The following is a 27,000-nucleotide window of genomic DNA, read 5'->3' as shown; positions in this document are numbered from 1 at the left end:
GGCCCCGGTACTTACTGCCGGCAAAGCCCTACCCTGCCACCCCCCGGCCCCGCCCCAAACGGAGCTCTGCGCATGTGCCCACAGCAGGGCCGAGCCGGACTTCGTGGCAGCTTCGGAGCGAGTGCAGTCGATTCGAGTGCTCGGCAGGATTCAGACACGCTCCTGATTCAGTCGCTCGCCACTTTTTCGAATACACGGTCACCGAGGACTTCGAGCACCGGAACACTCGAACGGAACTCGTAGTCGTCATTGTCGTCGTCGTCGTAGTCGAAGTCAAAGTCGTCGCCGTCGTGTGGGTGTGTGGAAACGGGAAAACCACTACTACTCTCCGTCCAGTCCTCGTTGACAAACAACAAGCTGTTCCCGCGAGAGCTGCGACCCGCGACTCGCAAACCACAAACCAAATCATTAATAAAGAAAAGCCCAGCCGTCGACATCATCGTTTGTCGTTGTCGTTGTCGTTGTCGAAGTTTATCGCATCCGCGTTATTCATTTTGCGGTTATTCTGTGGTCACGCCCCCACCCAATTGGGGCGTTGAGCGCTCAAGGTGCAACGCAGTGAAACGAAATATTGAATGCGTGCTAAGCAGGGCTCAGGCGGAAAGTGCACAAATCACACTCAATCAGAGACCAGAGCCAGGCCAGAGGTCGGACAAGGTGTTGGTGTTGGTGCGCGAGTGTCGAATGTCGAGTGTCTGTGTCCAATCGCCTCGTAAAAGGATTAAGTCTGGGGATAAGCCCACATCATTCGAGTGCTGACAGCCGGAAAGCTGATTGCGTTCTGATAAGTAAGCATTTAATGTGTTTTTGCACGCCCTCGGACGACTTCAACACCCGCTCAAACCCGTCACAGTCAATCGCCCAATCGCACCCATTTCAGACTTTCAACTGGAACTAAATAAATAATTTCATATCCCCCCCACGTTTTACGAGTGCTTCTCTTCTTTTCTCTGTTTTTTGTGTTGTGGTATCGCCCTGCGTGACTGAGAGAACTTTACCAAATAGGAAGTGAGTGTGTGTGTGTGTATGTCGACGTGTGTGTGTGGAGAGTGGACATAGCGTCTGACACTAATTGCAATGTGCGAGATTAAAAGCTTTCCCTTACACAGCCAGACCCTGTCCCGGCCGGAGTGCTGAAAAGTAGGCAATAAAAACGGTAATGCAACCTTCAAGTGGAGGGAGGCGAAGACGGAGTCCGCAGGGCCAGCCCCAGCTGCCGTTCCATTGAAAATGAGCAACCCAAAAAAAAGAAAAGCCCCCAAGAATACAGAGGAAAATGCAAATCTTTCGTTGCGCTTGGCCAGCTCTGAATGGGGCAGACCCGACACTTAGCACCGCCCACCCACCCTACCGCATCCCATCCCCAAATCCTTGCACGCCAACGCCTCGACACGACACGACAGGCTAACGTCCACGTTGATTGAATGCCTAAGTGCTCCCGGACCCAACAACAACAAGAAAGTGAAACTAAATGTCGACCCCAAAGAAAACTTTACTCGTCTTTCATGACGCGAATCCCCCGCCCCCATGCCATGCCATGGCCCGTTGCTCCAGTTTATGCCGCTTGCCCCGGCCCTGATTAGGGGGTCTTTGGCCAAAATATGCATAGATTAGGCACGCTTTTAGCGCTCAATTGTGGGACACTCTGCTTGATGTTTCAATTAGGGGCATAAAGCTCGAGGAGCAGGAGTGGGCCTGCCGCTTTGGTCTGACCCAGATAGCAGGCTCAGATGTCAGCTCCAAGTCCCTGCTTTTCAAGTCCCTGCCTTCCAAGTCCCTGGCAAGTCAGATTTCTCGTTTGCTTTTGAAAATATCATTTTAATAACCAAAATGACAGCCATAAATCAATGATTATTGCCCATTGTCTGGGCTGGAGATTGCCTTTGCCGTTGCCGCTGCCTTTGCCGTTGTCGTTGTCGTTGGCCGGGCTTTAAAATGGCCCGCTGTCGTTGAGATACTTTTATGGCACTTGGCAGATAAAAGTCCTGGGTGTCGTCGCTTAGCTCCTTTTCTGTCACTTTGCACAATAAATTTACGCCACATAATATTGAAAATTCCCATCAGAGGACCGCACGGTGTTGAGTTAAACTCGTAAAACGTAATTGAGGTTGTATTTCATGTTGAATGGGTCTGCCCGATTGCCCGGCAGTTGGGAGGTTGCCTTCGTGCCCAGGACCCAGACCTGGATCAGCACTGGATATGTGAGATTGTCATTATGAGGTTATTTGCTAGGGAATCTCTTGCATACGAACAAGCGTCCGTAAAAGCTGCAGGGAAGCTCCGTAGGGGAACGGATGGTGCGGTCAGTCCTTGGGTTTCTGGTGTAAACTCTGCTGGTTTCCATGTGAAACAGAAGCCATTCGGCAGCGATCACCACAGTGGGCTGGAAACTACCGGTTTTGGTTAATTTGGTTGGCTACCCAGCACTCCCTGGGTATACAAAGAAATATTCGTGTGTTTGCGAGAAAGTATAGAGAGGGGAGCTATGGGATATCCTAGCAGATCGGCTGAGTTATAAAGGAGGTATAGCCCTCAGTTAAGGCCACATGATGACATCGGCAGGACCTCTACTCAGGTGCACAGAGCATGGAATCAAATGGATTCAAATATCAATTATTTGGCAAGTTTATGGCAACAATTAGAGGCGCTCCAGCTCCAAATTAAGTGGAAACTGTCATCGTACGAAATTGCACAAATTGCGAATTTAATTGCACGGCCATGGCGGCCATGTAGTCGATGTCGAACCGTGCGGCGGCCCCACTCCGGCCTCTCATTATGGGCCGAGGGCATTTTGGGGCATGTATACGAGCACTCGTATATGTATATATAATTGCCACAGAGCAGGGGGGCATGGCAGGCAGGCCAGAATCGTTTGCTCGTCGAAGCGCAGCGACAAAACGAAAAACAACAAAAATGAAACAAATTGTAGCCAGCCCCCTCCCCACCCAGTTCACAGCTATAACGGCCAATCCCCCTAATGTAAATTAATTGCTGTACAAATTAGCCAGGCCAACGAACATTTCGGACATTAGGCCCAGGATGCAGGAGGCCTGTCTGCTGTCCCCAATCGATGGCACAACATTCGCCAACATTTGCGCATTAAATATACAACAATTCGAATGCGAATGCGAATGCGAATACGAATGGCAATGTAATGTCAGGTAAACAGGGCCAACTGTCGCTCCTTTCTTTTAATCAGTTATCAAAATTTATGGGCAGCCATTTGTCGTGCGGCGCACGGAGCACGGAGCACGGCGTATTCCAATTTCAGTTCATTTTCGAATGTTTACGCCAGTTTAATGAAGTCCGTGCCGGGGTCCCGGCTTTGTTTGTTGTCCAAATAAAACCGAACACCGAATGGCCACGGGAAATGCATTTAAATTTAATGAGACAGGCCCCCCCAAACCGAGAGCCATAGACCACCAATAGATGTGCAATTCGATATTATGCTCAGGGGCGTAAAAACTATCCGATTTTTGGGCCGAAAATTATCAGGGACGAGCGAAAGCCGATGGCAAAACCAAATTGGAGTTTCAGCTTTCTGGATGGCGGCCTCTCGAGTTTCCTACTCGAGTGCGAAATTTGTTTTTGTTTTCGCTTCCGCTTCAATTGCCCAAATAGATTTCATCGGAGTTTTAATAGTCAAGGAGATGGATGTCCTAGTCCCGCCGAAGGTTGTTTATCGTTACAAGGAGGGGTGCCTGCCTCTTCCCATCCCCATCTCCATCTGTGTTGCTACTCGAGAGTGCCCCGCGGCTGTTGGCTCCGAACAAGCAACAAAGAATGGGGCTGGGATTGGGCCGGAAAGTGGATTGCGGACTGAGGGGTTGGAGCTGGGGAAGCGCTAAGCAAACACAGGGCCACAAGCCCGTCAGAAATTATGGGAAGGGGAAAGGGGCCCGTTCAATCGCTGGAAATAAAATATTAACTCTGCCCCCGACGCAAGCCCGCGATTCAATTAGAAGCGAAAGCCATTTTATAATTGAAGCGAGCCGTCGAGGAGCCTCGGGGCGTCTCGGTGCGGAAGCCTTTTCAATCTAGGCCCTTTGGAGTGGGGATTGGGGATGGGTATGGGGATGGGAGAGGAAGTCAGCGGAAACAGAGAAAATAATACACATCGATAAATATTAGCAGGGAAAGGAAAAGGGAGCACAAATAATGGCAGCAGAAAAGATTATTGTTCATTAGAGATCCAACTCATGGTAGGGCTCCCGCAAACCCAGCCCCAGCCCCAGTACCAGCCCCACGGCTTGCTCCTCCTCCTTGCGTCAGCTCGTGGCAAGTAATTGAAAAGTTTTCCACCCTCCCCGCCATCTTCTGCTCATCTCATCATCGTTCCCCGGCTGTGAAGACAATGTCGAATGCTCCATTTGTCACTTCCCACATGGGGATATGGAGCTGGGGGCGTGGCAGACTGACAGATGATGCGTGTGACTAAGCAGAAATGTTCGGCTGTAACTTTTGCTGTACTGCTTGTGATACTCCATTCCTGATTATGATTGAGTTGATGTCGTTAATATGTTATCGACTAAAATGAGAGCCACCAGCCGCCGAATGGGGGAACTTGCCTCCCCTTTTCCACGCCCCCTCCCACGCGAGCAGTTCTTGGAAGTGCGCCCTGCTGGCTGTTTGTCTGCTGCTCCACTTAAAACAGTTACAGAGATTCCCCCAAAGCAAACACACACATGGTAGGTATTCGGATCGGAAGTCTGCATCCTTCAAGTAAAGTGAAAATAAAATAAATATGTTCCAACCTAACCAACTGGAATTCTTCTCCTCTCTTTTTCCCAACTCCCATTCGCATTCGCATTCACATTCGCCTGCGTTTGTTTGTCTTTTGAATTATTAATGAATGCATTCGTTGAATGGCTTCGAATGCCGAAGGATTCGTCCCCCTTCTGCAGACGTGAATCCTTTTCCTTATCCGTTTCTGGATGATGATGATGATGACGATGATGGAGATGGTGATGGTGATGCTGATGTTGATCTGCCTCTTAATCAAGTGCCTTCTTGGCATCCTGAGGCGCTTTTTGGCCGCAGATAAGTTTAATTAAAATGGCCGCAGAATTCGAAGGCTACGCCCCACCCCCTTTCCGCCCACTGCCACAACTATCTTCCGCTTGTAAAACTTTAAGATTCCAAAATGTTCAGAGCCAGAAAAGAGACTAGGGAAATGGCAAATGGGAAATGGGCAAGCGAAGGCTACAAACTTTTCCGATTTCGATTTTTATTGCGGCTAGAAAAAGGAAGCGAAGGAATTAAAGTGGAGAAAGAGATGCAGTAGAGGAGCGCATTCCCGTGGAGATTGGGGCAAGTGGAGCAATTGCTGCTGCTTCTTGGCAACAATTTCATTTTGGAGCCACTCGACTGTTCCATTGTCATACCTACAGCGTAGGCTGCCCCCTGTTCCACCCTCCAAGCTGCCCCATGTTGCAGTTGGAATTCCACTCGAGCTACCTGCACACGCAACTAGCAGGGATTGAGGGGCAGCAGCAGTGGCAGAAACAGCTGAATAAACAGTGCCACGGAGGGGTGGCGGGGTAGCGTGGTAGCGGGGATAGAGGGCAAGGGCCAACCACTTGAGCCACAAACATTTCGAATGCCAAAACTTGTTCCATTTTTCCAGTTCATAATTTATGCCAAACAAACACATAAATATTACCACTCTCCCCCTCCCCACACATGCCACAAAATGTGTGTGTGTGTGTGATGTACGTGAAGTCTGACGGATGCAGTCCCTCCAGAATCCTGGAAGCTGTTAATCTCCCCTCAAGTTTATAATTACTTTAGCAGATCGGACAAAGTTTTTATTCCCTGAAACTCTCTAAAATTCGCATTTACAAATTGTTGACTCTGGAAGGGAATCACTCAACCACAGGACCACGCACTCGCCCCCATCTAATCCCTCCTAATCTGTCTTCTTCCGCAGCTTCTTCCACAAAATTTGCAACTTCTGTTGCAGCTTCTCGACTTGAACTAAACTAAATCGCTTTCTATTCAACAGGAACAGGACCAAGACGAAGAATATACTGTGAAAGGACGCCGACATCGGGGTAGGGAAAGTTTTTCTACGCCATCAAGTGGTCAATGTGACAGGAGGAATCCGCAAAACAACACACCAGAGCAGAGAGGAGAAGCAACAGCAGGATCAGGGGAAAAGGCACGGGGAGTTGACAGGAGCTCAGCCAATAAAAGTCCGGGAAAACTCTGCCAGAGCCGAATGTGGCGGACACGCTGAGGCGAGGTGAAGGTTGAATCCAAAGGAGGAGGAGGACGGCAGCAACTGCAGCTGCAGCAGCAGCGGCAACGGCAGGCAAAACAAAATAGGAAAAGTTGAGCCAAGTCCGGGAGCTGGAACAGCCCGGCTCAGAGAGGAAGAGGCTGAAAAGTTGAACATTTCGGCAGAGCGACCCCATTCCATCCGGAACTGTTAGCAGCAGTTGGAATTTGATTCTAACGCTTCTCTTCGAGGCGCATCGCTTGTCCTGCTCGGCTCTGGGCTGCTGTTTGTGGCACCAACAGCAGGAAGAGGAGTAACTGGATTCAAATCAGTTTCAACAGCAGGAAAGTTCCCTCCCCCCATCGGAAACGGCAGTGACCTCCACCCACTCTCGACGCTTCAGTGGCCACACACTGAGATTGGCTGCTACCCGAGGGAGGACGTGGAGAAGAGGAGCTGTTGAAATGCTGGGCACATGCTCTGACAATTTATTAACTGCCCCCTGCCCCCACTAGGCATCGTTATGGCCTGCTTCAGAGCCCGTTCCTGTTCCCTGCCGCTGCTGCTCCTCTGCCTCTCGTTGGCCTCTTGGCGGACGCCTTTGGTCAGAGGATATCTGAATATTTTCATCAGCCACCACGAGGTGATGAAACTGATGGGTAAGTCCTGTTCTCAGTTCCAGTTACAGTCCCCCTCTAACCTTAATGAAACCACATTTCGATTTGGAGACAAACCTCAGACTGACACGCCCTCTTCAGTCAGACTAGCCCCACCCCCGCTCCCACCCTGAGCGATGATTAATAGTTGGGGGACAAAGTGCGACAGGACACATTCATTGATCACGAGCACGAAAACACAATACCAACACAGGGCCATATCGTAGTCATTAATAGTTCTGAAATTATACTTGACCAGAGAGGGTGGGAGGGGGGAGCAGTGGGAGGTGTATGGAAGTGGGAAAACAGAACAAATCGCACACAAATCGATTTCCGTTCGCCGTTCCCCCGCCTCGCTGACAGCTGCAAGTAGCTTTTCCTGCCTCCTTCCCCTCCTGCCACCACCCTGCTTAGCCACCCCACACTCCATCACCCTCTCCAGCCCACTTTCCATGTTCTTTTGCTGTTCCGTTCCGTTCTGTTCCGTTTGTTTGTTTTCTTGTTTTCCCGTTTGTTGCTTCACGCGAATTCCTATTATTGATGGCGCCGGCTCCAGATCGAGCCAAGGCCAAGACGGCCTCTCCTCTGCACCTCCCTCTTCGTTATCCGGCCATAGACATAGCAGGAATCATTCGACGTGCCACAGCGGAATGGCCTCCTGGCCGTGCCTGTCGTTTGGCTCGCGATTTTCCTGCTCCTCAGGTTGATTAATGGATCACAGGAATCGGAATCGGAATGGAAATTGGGAGAGGGAGAGGGAGAAGCAAGTGGAGCTCCCAAATTGCGAGCAAAGGCGGGGAGTGGGCAGAAGTGGAGAGGAGAGGTGGCCTAGTTCCTGGCCGCCAGTCCATCATTCGTCGCTTAGCTGGTCACAGCATTTTCCGGCACTTAACTGTAATTGGAGCATAAAGGCTTCCATCTCATTATGCAGGCTTCGGCTGTGCCCCGCCCCCGCCCCCGCCTGTGCCACTTACCCTCCGTTTCCTAGTTGCCGAATCAGAGGCACTTCAATTAGTTGATGGCCCAAAAATAATCCACATCAACATCAAGTGGGAATGGAAATGGATAAGGAGATGGATACTTGATTGATGGATGAATGAATGAGCGGCTCTCCACCGACTCCTGCTCCAGCTCCTGCTGATGCCCTCCTCTACTTGCACCGCCTCCTGAATGCAACCACTCCCCTCCACCCCCCTTGGAAGGCTTTCAATTGCATTCGAGGCCGATGGGGCATGAATACAGGCACCTTCCTGTCAACTGCGGCTCACAAAGAGCCACCTCTCCACGCCCACCCCCACCCACTCCCTACCACTGACCGTCCATGCAAATCGAATTTCATTAGCGACAACTCAAAAGATTTTCCACTTTGTTTGTTGCTCTTTGGAATTTCCATTGCTCGATTGCTTGGAGTTTTCCTCTCCTTCCGCCTTGTCGCACTCCAACTCCAATCCCAAGCTCCTTTTCGATTTTTCATCCCCTACCCCTGTCGATGGCTCGTTATGTTTTTAACTACCAGTTAACACCCCTCCCTTTTGGCCTCGTTTGGGGAGGAAAATTAAGAAGCAGCTTGAAATCAAACAAACTGACCCACACAACCCCTACCACCACCTCCACCATTTCATTCCCCCCTGGCTCCATGTGGAGACCGTTCAAGTAGAAGGACGGCTCGTCATGGTTGCACGACGACCCAGCTCCACTCAGCTCCAACCCGACATTCAGTTCCAGCTCCAGCTACCTCCTGGCCCCCCCCAAAACCATCTTGTTGCATGAAAATGGGACCAAGGACTCCCTACAGCAATATGTTGCATCCCTTGAGGCTTCTCCAGCCTCGGTGCCTGCCACTGCCATGGAACTGTAAGCAAAGTTCGACGATTGCCTCAGTCCGTCTCTCGATTCCCCGATTCCTGCTCCTTCTGGGCGTGGCATGGTATGCCCCTTCCACACCCATCTTCTATGAAGTGACGACAACATAAAAATTAAATATTTCTTACGCTTTTGTTGAAGATTTTCCGCCTCTGAGTTCAATTTCTGTTCTCTTCTGTTGTCCCAGTAACGTGAGCATTTTTCCTCTTTTCTGCATTCGTTGCCAGCGACACCGACACCGTCACCCACACCAACACCCACTCCCCATCCCCCTCCCTTCCATCTCTTCAAGACTTTCCCGGTTCAAGGGTGCGTAAAAATGCAATTTCAACAAGTTTCGCTTTGATGTGCACACTTTTCCTTTTTCCTGCGTCCCCCCCTCGGACCAGCTTCCCCTCAGCCCACACCGCACCCCCTTTGGGCAGACCTCAACCTTCAGAGAGTGAACGGAGGAAATTTCCCCTCAAATGAAAAGTTAATGCAAAAGAAAATTATTTTTAATGAATAGAAAACAGTCCGAAAATCTCCACATTAATATGCCCCCGCCCCGCTCCACCCTCTGGGTCCATAAGATCCCTCACAGGTCCTTTCCAGGGGTGGCTCGACACTTGGAATCCATCACGATTGCCTTGCCTGGCAAGGTGTGGCGGGAGGGCCTCGAAATCTGTGCCAATTGGGCGGTTCTCGCCTCTCATTCGAAGGACAATCACAGGGAGCTTTAATCAGCGACAAGGTGCCACTGCAATCCCCAGAGAGTGAGGAGTGGAGGGGCTAAAGGGTAAGGGGTAAGTGGGATGCTGTCTCCGCACTAATGACACTAATTATCCTCTTAATCTTTTATGTAAATTTTGTGTCTGAGTCTCTGGGCTCTGCCAGAACTATGTTCCAGCAGTCTCCAGCCAATACTCTCTAGTCTCCAGCTCCAGCCAAGTCTTCTCCTCGCTCCCTTCCCTGCATCCAAGCTGCGGTTGCAGCGTCACGTGTGTGCGGCGGAGTCATTCAGACAATTGCAATGGCAGGTATTATAATTATGGCAAAGGGGGATCCGCCCAGGAGGGGAATCATAAGCGAGGAAAACTTTCGCAGGAAAAGTTCAGCAGCGACTGGCAGGAACGGCAGGAAGGGGAAGTCGAGGGCGAAGGAAAAGCGCGTGATATGAAAGACGAGCAAAGTTTCGACACGGCCAACGGGGGGGTAGGGAGACACTTGCAGGAGGAGATAGGAGAGGGGGAGGTGTAGGTGGGAATGCCAATTCGGGATGCTCAAAGCGCAGTTGAGGATTGTTGTCCCAAAGAGGCCAATCGAGATGAGGGAGCTGAATTAATTGAGGCTGTCGCAAGTGCAACCCCTACCCCTTGCACCCTTCCACCCTCTGCAGAACGGTTTGTGGGGCTTGTCCTTTGACAAGAAATGACTGAGTGGAACTGTCCTTTTGGCCTGTTTGTGCATATTTGATGGCAGTGGAGTCACTTGTGGGCTATGTTTGGGTTTTGATAGGACAGATCATTCCCTGGGAAAGGGAATAAACAGCTACCAGGTGACTGAAGGACTCGCACTCGCCCATCGTCAAAGCCAAAGGAAAGTGCCACACTTGTCCCACTCTGCCACAGAGTCTGGGGCAACATCAGAGCAGCGTACGCTGTGGGGGGTAAAGCAATTTGGGACTCTAAAACGAATCCAAACTGAAATGGAAATAGGAATAGAAACAGAAGAAGGGCTGGAGATGGAGCTGGAGCATTGGATCAGTCGGAAGATGAAGATGCTTTAAGGAGAGGCCAGGTTGAAGGATGAAAGCGAACGAAAAGCGCTTTTCTTGGTCTGTAATTGGATTTAAAATGGTTTTAAGCAGCACGGAGAGCGCTTTGTTCTATTCCAAGTGCACACTACACTCCTTCTGCCCTCTGCGTCTGCCTCTGCCGGAAGCGGAATGGCAACATTCAACATCCGGCGGAGTCTGAGGCGGAGGCACAGCCAGGAGCAGAAGTAGCGGAAAGTTGAAGAGACCAAACACCACTCCCCCTGCATCCCTGAAAAGCGTGAGAGGACGAAGCTTATTCTGATACTCGGGAGTAAATAATGCACCACAATGGGGCGGGGGGATAAGCAGAGCAGAGCAGGGGATGAGGAACAGGAGGAGCAACAATGAAAGCGGATGAAGAAATTTAATTTCACGTCGTTTTAACTCAAGCAGCTCGTCTTTCATTGCCAGAGGGGGGCTAGGCAGGATGGGGAGAGGATTGGAAAGCGTTCCGGACTGAGGACAGAACTCTTCGGGACGCCCCTGCCCAATGAAAGATGATTCCACCTCTCGATGAAGTGGCGGGAGTCGCTGTCGGAGTCGAGCTAGGACAGCATTTGACACCTTTTAATACACCCTCCCCTCCCTGGCCAGCCCTTGCCCCAGTATGCCATCCCTTCCCTCATTTGGCGGAATCCCAGATCCTGCGCCGCGACCCGCATCGTCGTCTGCTGGTGACGGATTCGATTTCGATTATTATTGTGTCTTGGGCTTTGGGTTTTGTTTACCCGCCAGTGTTGTCACCTAGTGCAGCACTCCATCCCCCCTCTTCCTTGCCACCTTTTCCTCCACCCTTCGCCCGTTCCATTGTGTTGAAGAGAAAATCAATTTCCGCTCAAGGGCGCTGGCGAGGGACTTGAGGGGCGAGTAAACAGCAAATGCACAAAGTTTGCTCAGCAGGGGGTGGTGGTGGGCGGGGGGGGAGTCCTGGAGCCAGGATGAAGGGCGCGCTAATGGAGGGGGTGTGCCAAAGCAAATTGCGAGGAAACTTTCCCTTTATGTCTGCACTGCATCCGCATCCGCATCCCCCACGCTCATTCTGATTCTGCTTCTGATTCTCTCGCTTCTTTCATCCTCCGCAGGACTCGAGGCGGATCTGTTCTACGTGCACGAGGGATCCATTAACACATACGCGATGCACTTCACCGTCCCGGTGCCCGCGGACGTCCACGAGCTGGAGTTCTCCTGGCAGAGCCTCATCGCCTATCCGGTAAGACACCTGACCTGACACCAGGCACCACCATCCACCGCCACCCATCCAAATCTAACTGGTGGAACCCTCGCCCTCCCCACACAGCTGCCCTACGCCATCAGCATCGAGTACGCCAACGACCAGGACGCCCTGGGCACCCCGACGCTGAGCATCCCCCACAAGGGCCTGGTGCCGCAGGAGATCGAGTCCTTCCTGGTGTACCTCCCGTGCACGGGCAACGCCAGCCTCCAGCTGCCCGTCAACGTCAACATGGTGGTGCGAGGACCCCCGCGCTTCAACGACACCAGGCTCCACTTCAAGCGCAACAAGATCTGTGCCAAGGGTAGGTCTCACCATCGCTCGCACTGCCACAGGGATCACATGCATCTCATCCATCACCATCCATCTCCTCCAATCAACAGGCATCTCACCCGAACCGAACCAGTCGCCGGCCCCCGCCCATGCTCCCTCCCAGGGCCCTGCCTTGCTGAGTGCCGCAGCCTGTGCCCTCGGCCTGGTCCTGGCCGTGGGCCTCGTGGCCAGCATGATGTATTTGCGGGCTCGCAAGCAGCTTCGCCAGGACTCGCTTCAGTAAGCTATCCCCCCATTACTCTCTCTCCTCAACATCAACACCTCCTCCTCTGCCTTCTCCACAGCACAAGCTTCACCACCGCGGCCTATGGCAGCCACCAGAACGTTTTCATCCGCCTCGACCCGCTCGGACGGCCACCAAGTGCCACCGGCTCCTACGCGACCATCGCCAGCCTCAACAAATACCCCGGGGAGACCAAGAAGTCGTGCAGCATATTCGACCGTGAGTTATCCCAGCCCCCTGCTCCCCTCTCCTCCCACCACTGGCCACTATCCTAACCCCTGTCCTAACGCATCCACTCTACAGGTTTCCGCAGCTCCCCCATCCCGACGCCCTACGCCACCGCCTTGCTGCCGATGGGGGACCAGACGCAGGCCGGAGAAACAATCTACTCGAAGCCAGAGTCGATCTGTCCCTCGAGGATATCCTACTACGCCTCCTCGCAGCTGACGCTGACCCAGGTGAGAACCGATAGAGAACTATCCCCATTAACAGCCCCAAGGGGGTTGATTGGGATTGAAAATGGGATTCGGACTGGGATCGGGATCGGACAGGGACTGCGAGCTGCGAGCTGCCCACGGGTAAATCAAAGCCTTTGAAATATTGCGGCACGTGGCAGCCAAATGGAGATGGAAATGAATCCCGTTGAAGCAGAGTCTCCTTGCGGGGTTGCCATGGCGCTACTCCACTCTAATTTGTCCCAAGCACCACACGATTGCTCCCCAGGCAGGGGAGGAGGGCGCATCCCGCTTCAGCCACCTTTCCTCGACGATAAAAATTAAATTCTAATTTATATTTACGAGCTGATAAAGCTCCCGTAGTGCGTTAACTCGAAACAAGAGCAGAGCCATTCATAAATATGCGGCTTTCCCTGCCTCCCCCTCCCCCACACCCTTCAAAGATGTCTGGTTGCTGCGTCTCTGTCCCCTTTGGCTGGGGCAAGCTCTGTGTGGCACTCACGTGGGGCGTGGACGAGCGGGCGGCAGGGCAGTACACACACAGACGACACAGAAACCCAGTGCCTGGAGAGGTGAAGGATGTGATGGGAGCACTCCTGTGTGGGTAACTGGAGAGTGGAGCGTAGAGAGTGCTGGAGTCAGGAGTTGGGGTTAGGGTCACGGCTTAGATAAGCGAAAGGTGCTCCATGGAGGCAGAGGCAGACGCAGACAGTCTGCCGCTCCTCGGTATCTTTGCTTTTGTTTCAAATCGAGCGACTGCCACCTACGGGCCCGCCCCTCGTCGTTTTCCCTCGAACAGAACTGAATCCACACTAACCCAAACAGCCATCAGAACCTCACTTATCTACCCAATAAATCCCTTAGTTTTCCCTCAAAACGAACCGAGAAATAGCCCCCTTCCCATCGAATGGTTGTGACCCGATGTCTAATGTGCTCCTCCTTTCCTCCTCTAGGGAAAACATTAGCATTTCTTTCGGGAAAGTTAACTTTCTGCTTCTGTGAAAATCTCCTAGAAATTAGAATAAATTATTTTGCAGCCTCGCAATTATTTTCCTTGTAAACATTCCTCAGACTTTTCCAGAACCGACTATGACTTCTGCCAGAGATTCGCGCTCTCTTTCCTTTTATCTCCCATACTCCTCCCCTCTCCTCACTATCCTCATTATGTCTGGACCCATTTTCGTCACCAAGCTCCGACGCCATTTCCATCGTTGCATAATGAAATTTTCAATTTCCAGGAAAACTTGCGGGAACTTTTAGGTGCTCTGTTCGGGGCTTTACCCTCGGGAATTTTTGCTCAACGATTTCATTTTGTTTAGACTTCAATATAATAGTTATTTTGGGTGGGGAGGCCATGCCACACACACACTGGCTTGACAGCTGGCAATCAATTCAAAAGCACCAGATTAGGAAAACGATGTATTTCAAAATTTTTATGCGAATGTGAAACGAACTCTGAAGAAACTTGTTGACTAGCGATTGGTCCAGTCGTTGTGGCAGAAGCGTCAATTCGAACACTCCAGGGTCTTTGGACCCCACCAAGCGCCATCCAGGAAGAGTCATCGACATTCTAGTGAAATGACGGCAATCCATAAGTAATTTGTAAACAAACAAAATTCTAGATTGTTATTTACGGTTTGGAAAATGGCCCCACTTCCACGTGTGGATATTGATCAGCCCAAATATGACCAGAGTACGTATCTGGGCAGGGCGAAGCACTTCTTTCTGGTCACCAATCCCCTCAATGTGCTCGCCACCAACAAGAAGCTGGAGGAGGCCCGCCAGATCGTGTTGAAGTACAGAGCCGGCAAGGACGTACCCGAGTGCGAGACGATTGACGACGTGTGGCGGGCAAAGTACCTGTACGATTCAGCCTTTCATCCGGAGACGGGCGAGAGGCAGATCATTATTGGCCGGATGTCGGCGCAAATGCCCATGAACACGTTCATCACTGGCGGCATGATGGCCTTCTACAAGACCACACGCGCCGTTGTCTTCTGGCAGTGGTTCAATCAAACGTTCAACGCCATCGTCAACTACACAAATCGGTCGGGCGCATCGCCCGTCAGCAAGTCCCAGCTAATGACCTCGTACTGCCTGGCCACCAGCGGAGCCCTGGCCACGGCGCTGTCTCTCAACCGGGCCGTAAAGAAGATGAGTCCGCTGGTGGGTCGACTGGTCCCACTGGTGGCCGTGGCCGCCGGCAACTGCATTAACATTCCGTGCATGCGCATGCAGGAGATTCGCAACGGGGTCGTACTGCTGGATGAGAAGAACACGGAGGTGGGCGTATCCAGGAAGGCCGCCTGCCTGGGAATCACGGCTGTGATATTGAGTCGCATCGGCATGGCCATACCGGGCATGACTATGACCCCGGTAATGATGAACGTGCTGGAGCAGAGGGGGTTCCTGGCCAAGTACCCGAATTGGAATGCTCCCATCCAAACTCTGTTCTGCGGCTTTGTGCTCATCTTTGCCACACCCCTCGGCTGTGCGTTCTTCAGCCAGCGTGCTGCCATCAAGGTGTCCAGCCTAGAGAAGAAGGTGCGCGAAAATATTCAGAAGAAACGTCCCGACCTGGACACCGTGTGGTACAACAAGGGCTTGTAAGCCGGTCAGCTGCAAATTTAGAAGCCTGCCAAAGTCGTTTATCTATTTGCTCATGCATTTCACGCATTTAAAAGACATTTTCCAGACAAATATATGTACACATACCAGAAGAGTCACATCAGCTCAGTCTCCATCTACTCACAGTGGAAGGATGCCACATGCACAAGCACGCACCGCAGCAGACGTCGAGAAATTAAATGAATTCTCTTACCCATTCTAATCGTTCCCTTCTCAGAATCATGGGTGGTGGGGAGATGCGATAGGAAGGGTCCATGCAAGTGGAGAGGCGGTCGGGGTCTGAGGCTGCTTGCCATAATTATTGTTGTTCTGTTCCCCATTCAGTGGCCTCCCCTCCCCACTCTCCTCTTGCCACATACATGTGTGAGCGTTAAGCGAAGTGTAGCACCATTTGGGGGCACAAACATATAGAACAGGGGGGGGGCGGAGCGCACTCATTTAGTCAAACAATTATATCCAAGTGCACACAGACACACAGAGTCTGCTCTGTTCAGTTGTGTGGAAATATCTCATTTGTGTGTGGAGTGGAGCCCTTTCTTTGCCCCTCTGGCAAACCACCCCCTTAGATTCTATTAAATCAGTCCATAAATGTTGGCCAAATTGCTTTAATGTGCAGCAAAAGCATAGCAAATGGCAACGGGTGCAAGGGAGCTTCTAACAAAGGATAGGGGGGTGCAGAGGGTGGGGAAATGGTAGGGGAGCATAACAATAAAAACGGCAGAGAAACCAGACTTCGCCTACGGACTACAGCTGTTAAAACATGGCTTTGTGCTTGTTTATAAACACTTGCAAAATATTGCAGCCCCATCCAACAAAGGATTGAGCTCCAGGAGGAGAGGGTGGAGAGCAGATGCCATATTCAGTGGCAGAATAGATTTCGTGGCAGTGAGGTATTAGGATATTGACTCGGAAGAGTCACGGCTCCACGGTAGTTCTCAGAGCATCGGTTAGTAGGGGCTTGAGGAAGAGCCAACAGCAAAGTGGCTTTGAATGGCATCCGCAAAGCAATAGTTTTTCAAGTGCGAGAGCAAAAACAAAAAGGCAGAGAAGGGATGAAGGATAGAGCAAAGGAAATTAATTTCCGTGGAGGTTGGAGCATGTCGCGGTGTTTTATGGAAATTTCTGCATCAGCAAATGACAGAGAGAGGATTGGAATGGGGATGAGAGGGAGCAGGTGCTAATTTAAAATGTTGTCGTCGTCCCATTAAAGAAATTTGTAATTAAACCAGTAAATGACGCGCGCCGCATGGGGCAAAGTCAACCTCCCCAGCGCTGGGGGGACAGACTGGAGCTATCCAGGTACCAGTCCGCAGTTCGCAGAAGAATTTGGTGACACGTACTCCGTTAATGGATATCCCGCTGTTGTTCTTTTTGATTAAAGCACATTATTTACACTCGGCACAAAAGCTTTATGGAAATGAAAAGGATGGACACCTAATGGGTATCGTGGCAGGTGGCGACTCCAAAGAGTTGACCGTTGAACAAAGGCCGAGCCGTCACCAAAGGTTGACAAATTATCCGTCCCCCAGGGGATATTTTTTTACTCCAAGTCTGCGATCCGCCATCATTTATCCCCTGGTGATGGGATTGGTCAGGCAAACAGCGGCGGATGCTGTTGTCTGGCACTACACTATTGATTGCTTCCTGTCAGCCCCAGCCTCAGGAGAGGCAATCGGAAGCCGTTGGCCGAGTGGCGGATGCTTCTTTTGTTTCCCCGACTACACTGTGGTGTGGATGCAGCCAGAGAGTGGCCTCGAATCATCCTTTCTAATTCCGACGATTCCGACAGAGCTACATGGAAATAATTCAGAGTTAGAGAGCTTGTTCTTTGTCCATTAACCGTGAGGAAATGCCCTGTCCTTGAATTCAGTAGACAAATATCCAATAATATATTTTCCCACTGATAGCCAGGTTTTCCCTCAGGGCCAACTGAAACTGGTCGGAAAATTGCAAATTGATTTAATTGGCGGAGTCAACAACAAGCTTAACTGTGGACCTGGCAAATCTGTAGAGCACTGTACAGTGTACACTCGCATGTATATAAATTGTAAAATGCTGACCTCAAAGCGTGGGCGGTGAGGGGCAAGGCCCGGACACGCGATGCGTAATTGAAAGGCAATTACGCGTGATTAAGTGCGTGTACAAGTAAGCGACGATGACTTGGGTTAAGTATACGCCACCTTTAATTACAAGTTGATGCCTGTTCCGCCCTACCTCCATTTTACAGGCCCGTGGAGCCGCTCTGCCGGTCTGCTGCTTGCCGCTTTTCAATTATGCATTAGCCGAGTGAACCTTTTTGTGTGTGCGACCCGAAACGCTTATTAAATGGCGGGGCTAACGAGGCTAAATCGCCTCATCAAAATGCCATGCATCAAAGGGGAACGGAACTGATGGAGAGGGCCAATCGATATCAGGCATAAATCAAACAAAATTCAAATTAGTCTCTCTAGCAAATTAGAAGGCGCACAGTTCGTCCTGGCAGCATCGTCCCCGAAATGGTAAAATAATGAAAGTTCTGGCAAAGAGAAGCCCGAGGAGTGCCGGAAAAACTCAAGCTGAGCTAAGGCCTTGATTAAAGGCTTTTCCGATGACGAGAAGCTAGGGGAAACAGAATAGGAAAATATTCTATCCCTCTCTTGCTGTCAGGTAAATTGAAATATAATTGAGCCAGTCCTGGTCTCTGTGTCGGCTCCACCTGACTGGCTCTGGTTCATCAAGCCGCCTGCCTCGGCTGCCATTGGTTCCACTAATGCCAAGGCGACAGGTCGTATGCGTAATATTGTCAACCCGCTCTCCCTGCCGCATCGGGTCGGGTACATTGAAAAGCAGCGGTGGATAGATGGGAATATTTGCAACAGCATCAGCAATTTGCGACCAGCTCTCAAACTTGTTGGGCCTGCACAGTGGAACCAGTACATCGATAAATCCGATGAAACAATCTAATCAAGGTGCGAAGTACTTTTAAGAGATGGATCTGAAAGAGAAACATATGCACTATATTCGTTTACTCATTTTATGCATATTTACGAACTTTTAAAAGGGTTTTTCTCTGCCCAAAAAATTAATTTCATCAGAGGTTGACCAAAGTTTCACCGCGAAAACTTCATTAAAATGTTTGCCCACATCCCAGCCACTGTGCGAAAATTTGTGTTGCCGAAAAGTTTTCAGCTGCATTTTGGTTTTCTCGTCACTGACGTGGGGTTGGCGCAGTCCTGGCAAAATTGTCATCAAGCGTTTTTAATTACAAGCAACGAGAGGGTGGCGGTGGTGGTGGACGGGTGTTTTCGGACCGGAAAATGGGTGGGAGGAGCAGGCATGGCTGTTGTTCCTGCGGGCAGCCGTAGAGCTGCAAGTGACATAAGCAAATCAGACGCCTGTCAGGCCCGTGTTTGTGCACTGGTGTGGGGTGGAGGTGGAGGTTTTATGTGCTGTTTTGTGTGCTTGTGCTTACGTCATGTGCAGGACAACCACCCACCCCACCACCCAGGACAGCCATGTGGTGTTGTCATTAGAAATGTCACAACAAAGCCAAGCAGCTGCAAGCCACCATCAGCCTTGCCTCCACGCCTGTCATCTCCTTGACGCCCAGTGGGGACTAATAGCAGGACCAAGCCAGCCCAAACTCAGTCCTCGGCATGGAAAAGTCCCTTCCATAGTATCATAGCAATGGTAATTCGAAATGCGATCTGTGATGGGAAATTGGCAGATATTTCGGCTCTTTGGCAATTTCGAATGAAAACCCAAGCAATAATGTCTCCTCGTTCGACATTGGCTTTTAATATGCCCCCACCCAGGGTCCTGTCATGCCCCCGCCCCAGCAGCTCTAAAGCGACCATTTTCATTTGCAATTTGAACAATTTGAGAGAGAGAGAAATCCCCATAAAGTGGTACTGCCCCGCGATTGGGGATGAATGTTGCTGAAATTGCTATTTCCCAATTTATTGGCAAAGAGATAAGGAGATAAGATAGGGAATAGTCAATAACAATTAACCGATTCCACATTCCCAATTCCAAGCCGATTACCTGAATTCGAATTACACTTCTGCGGCCCTCATTAACGCGCCCAGGCCCAGGCCATAGCTGCCACCAGTTTAAGCCAAACACAGGCAAAGGAGTCAGAACGAATGCAAAGAGGAGAAGCAGAACCAGGAGCAACAGCCGGATCAAGGTCCAAGGTCTGAGCGCATAAAAGCGTCGCCGGTGCAGACAATTGTTTCTGTATCTCTGCTTGGGGCCGGGACGTGGGAGCGACCGACATCCAGTTTGCATGTTGAGCGACGGGGATTTATAGCCGGGGCGGGGCGCCCACTGATGAGCCACGGCAGATCCCAGCCATGCAGGGGACACATCCCAGCCTTCAGGATGGAGCTTTGATGATGGAGTGCGATATTGTTGCGTTTTAATTGAATTTTCTTTGTGAGGAGAACGGCAGAAGCCAGCCCCGGCGAAAGCAACAGCGACAAATACAATAAAGGACAAAACAGCAGAAATCACAAACAGACCAGACGGGAGCGAAGATGGGGGAAAGCCGGGGTAAAGCAGGGACATTGGGGGGGACTTTCCCCTTCGGGAAAGTGGCAATGACGGCAATCATGAAATGAAATTCACTAACAAAAGGCAGCCAACTATTGTTTTTATTGCCTTTTGTCGTGGCTGTTGTCGTTGTGGTTATTGTTGCAATTGTTACCGACCTGCTCCTGCCCCAGTCCAGAATGCCAGGAAGGTCCTTGTCGTCCTGTCCGCCATTCCTCCTGCCCCTGCTACTGTTACTGCTCCTGTACCTGTGGCTCCCATTTGGCCATTGCCGGACCGCGCAAAATAATATAATTCTCCGCATATTGCTGGCGGTTTAATAAAAGTTGAGTCCCGGGCAGTCCACGTCCACCTGCTGCTGCTCCTGCTCTGCTCTGATGAAGATTTAGTGTCCCTGGGATCCCAGAGGATCCCACTTGAGCCCCGCCGCAGTTATGCAGATTTGAGCGTGAGAGAAATGAAGTGATTTCTCTTGTGTTTATTAGCCGGAGTTTCTCTTTTTCGGGAGTGGGCCTGTAAATGGTTTTATGAAAATAAATGTGCTGCGTAGGCTGGTATCCAAGGGGAGTGGGGATGCCAAATGGGAGGATATCCCCCCTCCTCCTTCCCGACTTCACAGACTTTGTTTGCACAGGACGAACGCTAGCAATTTCCTACAGCTGAGCTCCGCTCTACGGAGCTCCTCCTCGAGGCTATGCAAACATAATGCTCGGCGAATTAAAGCTTTTTTGCCAGCCAATAAATTATTCATGCTGTAAGACAACTGCGACCAGGGGCAGGAGCAAGGACGAGAGCAAGGCAGCAAGAGAAAATTATGGCAACGTCTTGGGTTGGCGGTGGCGGAGACGGAGACGGGATCGGGCCAAGTGCCTCGGAGCGGAAACGGAACTCAATTCATTAAAATGAATGAGCGCAGGAGCTAGCTACGGAGCGGCGGGGGCACGGCGCAGCCGAGTGCATGACTAACGGTAAACGGATGCAAACTGAAAGATGCAAATCCGGCATCTGAAATTGCTGTTGCGACTGCCATCGTCTGCCTCATACAATGTCTTTGCTATTGCTATTGCCATTGCCTGTCCCATTCGGCCTTTTGGGGAATGGAATACTTTGCCAATCTTTGAGCCAAATTAAACGGGGGCCCGGCCCTAGAGCTGGGCATGGAAATATGGAAATTTATACAGTTTAGTCATCAACTATTCTACCACCAGACACCACCCGACCCTGCCCTGAGCAGAAGGCACTTTCGAGTCCATTGAAGTGCTGCACTTGCAGCTCGGAAGCGTCTTCGGGAGCTACTAATCCTATTTGTTTAAAGATTCATCAGACAGGATCAGACAGATGCAGGCAGATGGCAAGATGTGGGGCGACTGCTAATGAAAGCTAACTATAAAAAACTCTGGCTACAATATGAGTCCTTACACGATTCCTCTCTTTCTATGCTGTTCTGCAGCCCTGCAGCATGTCCACTCCAAAGAGCAGCCGTGGCATCGGTGGCAGTGGCAGCCTCTTCGGGGCCTTCGTCAACGGTGGCAGCACCATCACCATGGCCAGTCACGGAGAGAAGACCAAGGACCGACTGCGTCGCATTCCCAGCGTCCAGCCAGGAGCCCTCAACTACGAGCACCTGGTCAAGGAGGGCACCTTCGGGCGGATCTACGCCGGCAAGCTGGGCGACTCCTGTGACGCTCTGGTGAAGACTGTCATCGATGGGGCATCGCTCACCCAGGTGGCCTGTCTGCTGCAAGATGCTTCGCTGCTTATCGGGGTCAGCCACCAGCACATCCTGGCCCCGCTGCTGGCCAACACCGAGCTGCCCGGGCCGCCAGAGATTGCATATCCCTATCCGTCCAAGGGGAACCTAAAGATGTGAGTATACCGGACAAATTTCTTCCATTGAATTCTCTATGCATCCGTTCTCCGTCCAAAGGTACTTGCAACAGTCACGGGAGTCCAGCACAGCCCTCAGCACCCGCCAGCTGGTGGAGTTCGGTCTGCACATCACCAAGGGACTGGCCTACTTGCACTCCCTGGGGATCATTCACAGGGATATTGCCACACGCAATTGCTAGTAAGTCGATGAGAGTCCCAGCCCTTCTACTCCCACAATCACCCGCAACTCCTTCTCGTTTTAGTGTGGATGAGGAGGCGTACGTGAAGATCTGCGACGGCGCCCTGTCTCGGGACCTCTTCCCGGACGACTACGACTGCCTGGGCGACAACGAGAACCGGCCACTGAAGTGGCTCTCGCTGGAGGCGCTGCAGAAGAAGGTGTATGCGTCGCAAGGCGACGTCTGGTCCCTGGGCGTCCTCTACTGGGAGCTGGTCACCCTCGCCCAGATGCCACACGAGGAGGTGGACATATTCGAGCTTACCAATTACTTGGCTGCCGGCTTCCGGCTGGAGCAGCCCGTCAATTGCCCCGATGAATTGTGAGTAACCCGATCCGTTTGCCTGCCCCCCCCGGTCAATGCCTAATCAACCTCCTGCCCTCAGTTTCACCGTTATGAACTGCTGCTGGCACTGCGAGGCCAAGCAGAGGCCAACGCCCTCACAGCTGCTCTCGTATCTGCAGGACTTCCATGCGGACCTGGGCATGTACATCTGAATCTGAATCAGAGTCTAAGACCGAGCAATAGGCCGAGACTGATGCTGATGCTGCTGCCGATGCGCCGCCGGGTAAGGGGTCAGAGGTGGGGGCCAAATGCCCAAGAGCCCGGGGCGAAACCTAAGATAAAATAATTGAAAACTTTTACATTTTAAATGTGAGATTAAATGTGAATTTACCTGTTAGAGTTCGGCGCAGAAAACCAATTAACTCAGAAGCCAGCTAACTTCAGATACGTAAGCAGAAGATACAGATACAAGCCGCAGACACAACACAACACAGACACAAACACACATAAACAACAGAGATTTGTGGAAATAAATTTCACAAGTCGTTGACATCAGCCCAAAAGAATGCTAAAGCAATAGCTGCAGGTGTATTGGGGGTGAGATAAGATTGAGCATTTAAGTAGCTAGAAATTGAATAACATCAAAAACACACACACACACACACAGACAGACTGGAATACACACAGAAACAGATACAACAAACAAAACAAACGAATAACGATACAAGATAAATGATAAATGATATATTCATATATTGATAATTGAATGTGAATTATTGATGTGCATATTTTATTGAATGTGTAATATTTAAGAAAACGTCCTGGAAAACGAGTAGAGAGAGAGAGAGAGAGAGGGAGAAAGATGGCAACAGACTACAGAATCTTTTGTTCTCAAATGTTGTCCTCAATTGTTACGATGCGATATATTTATTTACCTTGATTATTATTATGGCTATTGAGTATATGATGTATGTATTGTACCATAAGGGAAGTTCAAAACAGTACCAGAATCAGGTGAAAGAGCACAGAGCAACTGTTAAGTGGATCGCAATGGGCGTCCATAGCGATGGCCAAACCAACACGCACACACACATACACACACACACACACGCGCACACAATCGGTAGCACACACACTTGCACAGAACACACATCTGACATCTCACATTTCACATCTCACTTTTTCACCACTCAGCCGATATCGCACATACATATGTTTCATTTAGATAAAACCCTTGTCGCAATCGTTTCGTTGTCAAATTATTTTTTAGATGTCTCTCCCCTTTAAATATGCATTAGTCGGGGGGCGAATGAATCGATTTCCCTGGCTGTCAATTGGCCTAGATCCGAATTCCCTAGCTTAAGATGTCCTTGTTGTTAGGTTATGGCGTTTAGTTGAATTTTTTCAGGAATTGTTTCTGTTTCTATTTCTGTTTCTGTTTCTCTAGAGTTACGTACGTTGTCTATTAATTTGCCATTTTGTTAGCCAAGAAAAGAGGCAACTGAAAGTTGCCCACCAGACCCCCACCAGACTCCCCGCCCCAACCCCAAGCCCTGCCCGATCGAAGGGTTTTCCCTAGAAAAGAAGAAACAAAGCCATAACTAAAGGCTCCGGATAAACGTAGTTTAAATGTTCAATGTCATAAATGGTACAGTTAAGCACCGAAATAACTAACAAAGCAAGAAATAGCAAATAAATCCCAAGGCAGCTGCTTATTCATCTACGAGTAGTTATTTAAGCTCTCTATATGGTTTATTCTTAAGCTTCGCACTGGAAAATGAAAACGAAAACGAAAATGAAAATGTTACTAAGGCAAATACAGAACGGCACTGGCACTATCTCTCCATTTACGAATAATATACACTATACACCCTCACACACACACTAACACAAACACTAACTGCTGCCAGGCAGCACACGCCTCACCCAACAACAACCTCACACACACACACACCCTACAGATACATAGATATCCTACGAGAGCAAACAAATTTTATGATAGATATAGATAATAGAGCAAGCGAGAGAGACGCAGGGAGACGCAAAGAGGAGAAGCAGAAGACATCTCAGAGCTCTTCACGGATACGGATACGGAAACGGGGGAAGAGACGAGAGGACGAGATACGAGATACGAGGAGCTGCCGACTACTACTATAACTAACTGAATGTGTTTCATGTTTATTATAAAATATACCTACCCACATATGTATGTGTATGCGTAAGTGAGTGTATGTATCTATGTATCTTTAAACGTATATTTTGTCGTCTAATTGAAAACTAACTGTAAACGCTATTAACAGCAAAACGAACGGAAAGGAGAAGAAGCATAAGAATATGGAAATGAAGTAGGAAAACATAAAAAACAGATAAACCAAAAGCTAAAGCTAAAGCCACCACACACAGATACACTTACACCCAACACTCAGATACACAGAACCCATTTACATGTGTGTAGCCCCGGGGGAAAACAAATTGTCATTCACTCTATGTCTCACTCTTTAACTCTTTATATAAATGTATCTCCGTATCTGTCTAACTTTAGATATACTCTACTACCGTATGATTGTATGATTGCATGTGCAAAAGCAAAACCAAAACCAAAAACAAAAACCAAAAAGCAAATACCAGACTTAGGCTTATTCAAAAAATATGTATTTGCTAGGACAAACGACACGTAAACACCGCACAGACCCATCCCATCCCATCCCATACCCTTCTATCTGCTCTATCCGAAGACGCTATACTATGATGATGGGAGGAGTGGGTGTGGCATAAGAGTCAAATGGCAACTGAAAGATACAGAAATTCAATTTTTGTGAAACGAGAGCAAGCGATAAGCGAAAAGCGAAAAACAAAGAACTAAGTAAATAAATAAATGTTCCTTTTGAATCATAAACGAAAACAGCCAACGGAGCAATCTCTTAGTTGTATTTATTACGGAAATTATGGTTTGTATGGGGCACTTTCACCTGGTGGCATCTACGGAGTCCAAGCTCGGGCTTGGGAGTGGTCCTGGGATCAGTCGCGCTTGAGCGCTGCTCCTGATTCATGCCATGACACGTACGCACATAACAGGAGCGTATCAACGATGCCAACGGGCTAGGGCGCCGGTCATGGGGCTCTGGAAGAGACCCGCCTGAAAGATCTGTTGAGGCATGAAGCTCCTTTAGTGCTTCGAGTGTTTTATTTAGGCCCTCCAATATGTGTGCCCTTGGGCCTCTGAAACGATCCTGGTCATCGGCGGCATGGCCACCATCCTTTCGTTTGGACCAACATGTTTGCTGTGCGTGTCTACAACTGAGAGATGCGTATGATCCCCCGCTCTCCTTGGTTCATCCACTGTGGTGCCCCCAGACTCGTTTGAACCGCTCTAATTACTACTAAGAACTAACTACGACTGCCTCGACTTGGGAATACCCATTATTTTGAGCGGTATGTATGCTGTTCTGGATGGTCTGCATGCCCCATTTCTTTGACAATCGCTTACGGCCTGTCACCAGCACCCGCCAGATTGCATATACCCTCTGCACTCGCCGAGTGCCGGGGCCAGTCAATTTTTTCCTCCCGTCCTCAGAGCTGTCAGTGGACATACGCTTTCTGCAACCCCTTTCGCATAACGACTAACGACACAGACTTTGAGTGGCAGCCCCAAGCAGTGGGGCGGCAGGAAAAGCTGCGTTATGTTTTTGCCCTCTGAGCGGGCAAAAAGCGGAATCAGAAAACAAAACAAACTAAATGGGAAAATCCGGGAGGAAGTTTGTCGTGGAACAACATGGTTGGCACTGCGTGCCCCCAGGGTACCGACAGCTTAGGCACCGTAGCGGAATTGTGACAGGAGCCCAACAGGTGACCCCACCTTTGCCCTAGGGGATGGGCGGCTCCTCCATATACCGCTGGAGTGTGGGGCCATCGTACATACGTACGATTATATCTGTAATTATTCCGATTCTGATTGATTCGGAAATCATGTGTGGTAATTAATGAGCAATTAGTCCGTGCACCGCGAGTGTCCGCCCAGATCGATTTGTAGCAGCCCCGATTAGTGGCGTTGCAGCTGCAGCGAGGAAATTGCTTACACTCTGCAACATAGTTCGGTCTGGGGGCAGCAAAGGAAACACATTTCAAGTTCCATTCAAAGGCATTTTTTAAGTCACAAAATAATTGAATTCCCTATCCTATGGTGCCATATGGTGCACTTAAGAGCGATGCTGCTCTGGGGTGGGTGTGGAGAGGACAGTGTGGCACGGAATGTGTGGCAGAGTGCGGGGTGAACAACCCCTCTTGGCAGGCATAAATCAGAATTCCTGATTGGGCTTATCGCAGCAGTTTCGAATTTTAATCTATTTAGCATTTAATTGGCAGAGCCAAAGAGCCGAATTGGCCATGAAATGTGCCATGCAGTTTTAAATCATTTATGACTCTTTATTATTTATGAATTCTGATGATTTGTGGCGCAAAACCAATTAAATATCAGTAAACATATCAAACGAATTTGGTGGCAATGATCTATCTGTTAGATTAAAATTAATCCACATTTTAGTCGTCGGTCTGCCCAATACCACTTCTCCCTGTTTCCCCCCCTGGGCTCCGCCGGTTCTCCACTGCTCAATCGGTTTAATTGCGTATGCAGTCCGCGTATGCACGGAATGTTAAACAAATTGCGGCAT

General features: G+C 50.0%; 2 protein-coding genes across 2 annotated transcripts; both read left to right on the top strand.

Moving 5' to 3' along the window:
* The first annotated feature begins 129 nt into the window (after positions 1-129).
* Positions 130-25,235, top strand: Drl-2 (Derailed 2). Its single transcript, XM_015184078.2, has 11 exons — positions 130-788; positions 6,005-6,879; positions 11,620-11,747; positions 11,835-12,072; positions 12,152-12,320; positions 12,386-12,543; positions 12,628-12,782; positions 21,391-21,806; positions 21,868-22,008; positions 22,073-22,369; positions 22,434-25,235. Exons 2-11 carry the CDS (start codon positions 6,744-6,746, stop codon positions 22,543-22,545), a joined length of 1,950 nt encoding a protein of 649 aa, XP_015039564.2. The 5' UTR covers positions 130-788; positions 6,005-6,743; the 3' UTR covers positions 22,546-25,235.
* LOC26532481 (sideroflexin-1-3-like) lies at positions 14,133-15,505 on the top strand. Its single transcript, XM_015184080.2, has one exon. The coding sequence runs from the start codon at positions 14,424-14,426 to the stop codon at positions 15,387-15,389; it is 966 nt and encodes a 321-aa protein (XP_015039566.1). The 5' UTR covers positions 14,133-14,423; the 3' UTR covers positions 15,390-15,505.
* Positions 25,236-27,000: the final 1,765 nt, after the last annotated feature.

This window comes from Drosophila pseudoobscura, chromosome 3 (assembly GCF_009870125.1).
Source record: "Drosophila pseudoobscura strain MV-25-SWS-2005 chromosome 3, UCI_Dpse_MV25, whole genome shotgun sequence".
Classification (NCBI taxonomy): Eukaryota; Metazoa; Arthropoda; class Insecta; order Diptera; family Drosophilidae; genus Drosophila; species Drosophila pseudoobscura.
This window is presented reverse-complemented; position numbering and strand designations above follow the sequence as displayed.

Excerpts from the sequence above, each read along its gene's own strand:
- LOC26532481 (XM_015184080.2), top strand. The coding sequence starts at position 14,424 with ATGGCCCCACTTCCACGTGTGGATATTGATCAGCCCAAATATGACCAG.
- Drl-2 (XM_015184078.2), top strand. The coding sequence starts at position 6,744 with ATGGCCTGCTTCAGAGCCCGTTCCTGTTCCCTGCCGCTGCTGCTCCTC. Across the intron at positions 6,880-11,619 it reads CGAGGTGATGAAACTGATGG|GACTCGAGGCGGATCTGTTC; the intron begins GTAAGTCCTGTT and ends CATCCTCCGCAG. Across the intron at positions 12,321-12,385 it reads CTTCGCCAGGACTCGCTTCA|CACAAGCTTCACCACCGCGG; the intron begins GTAAGCTATCCC and ends CCTTCTCCACAG.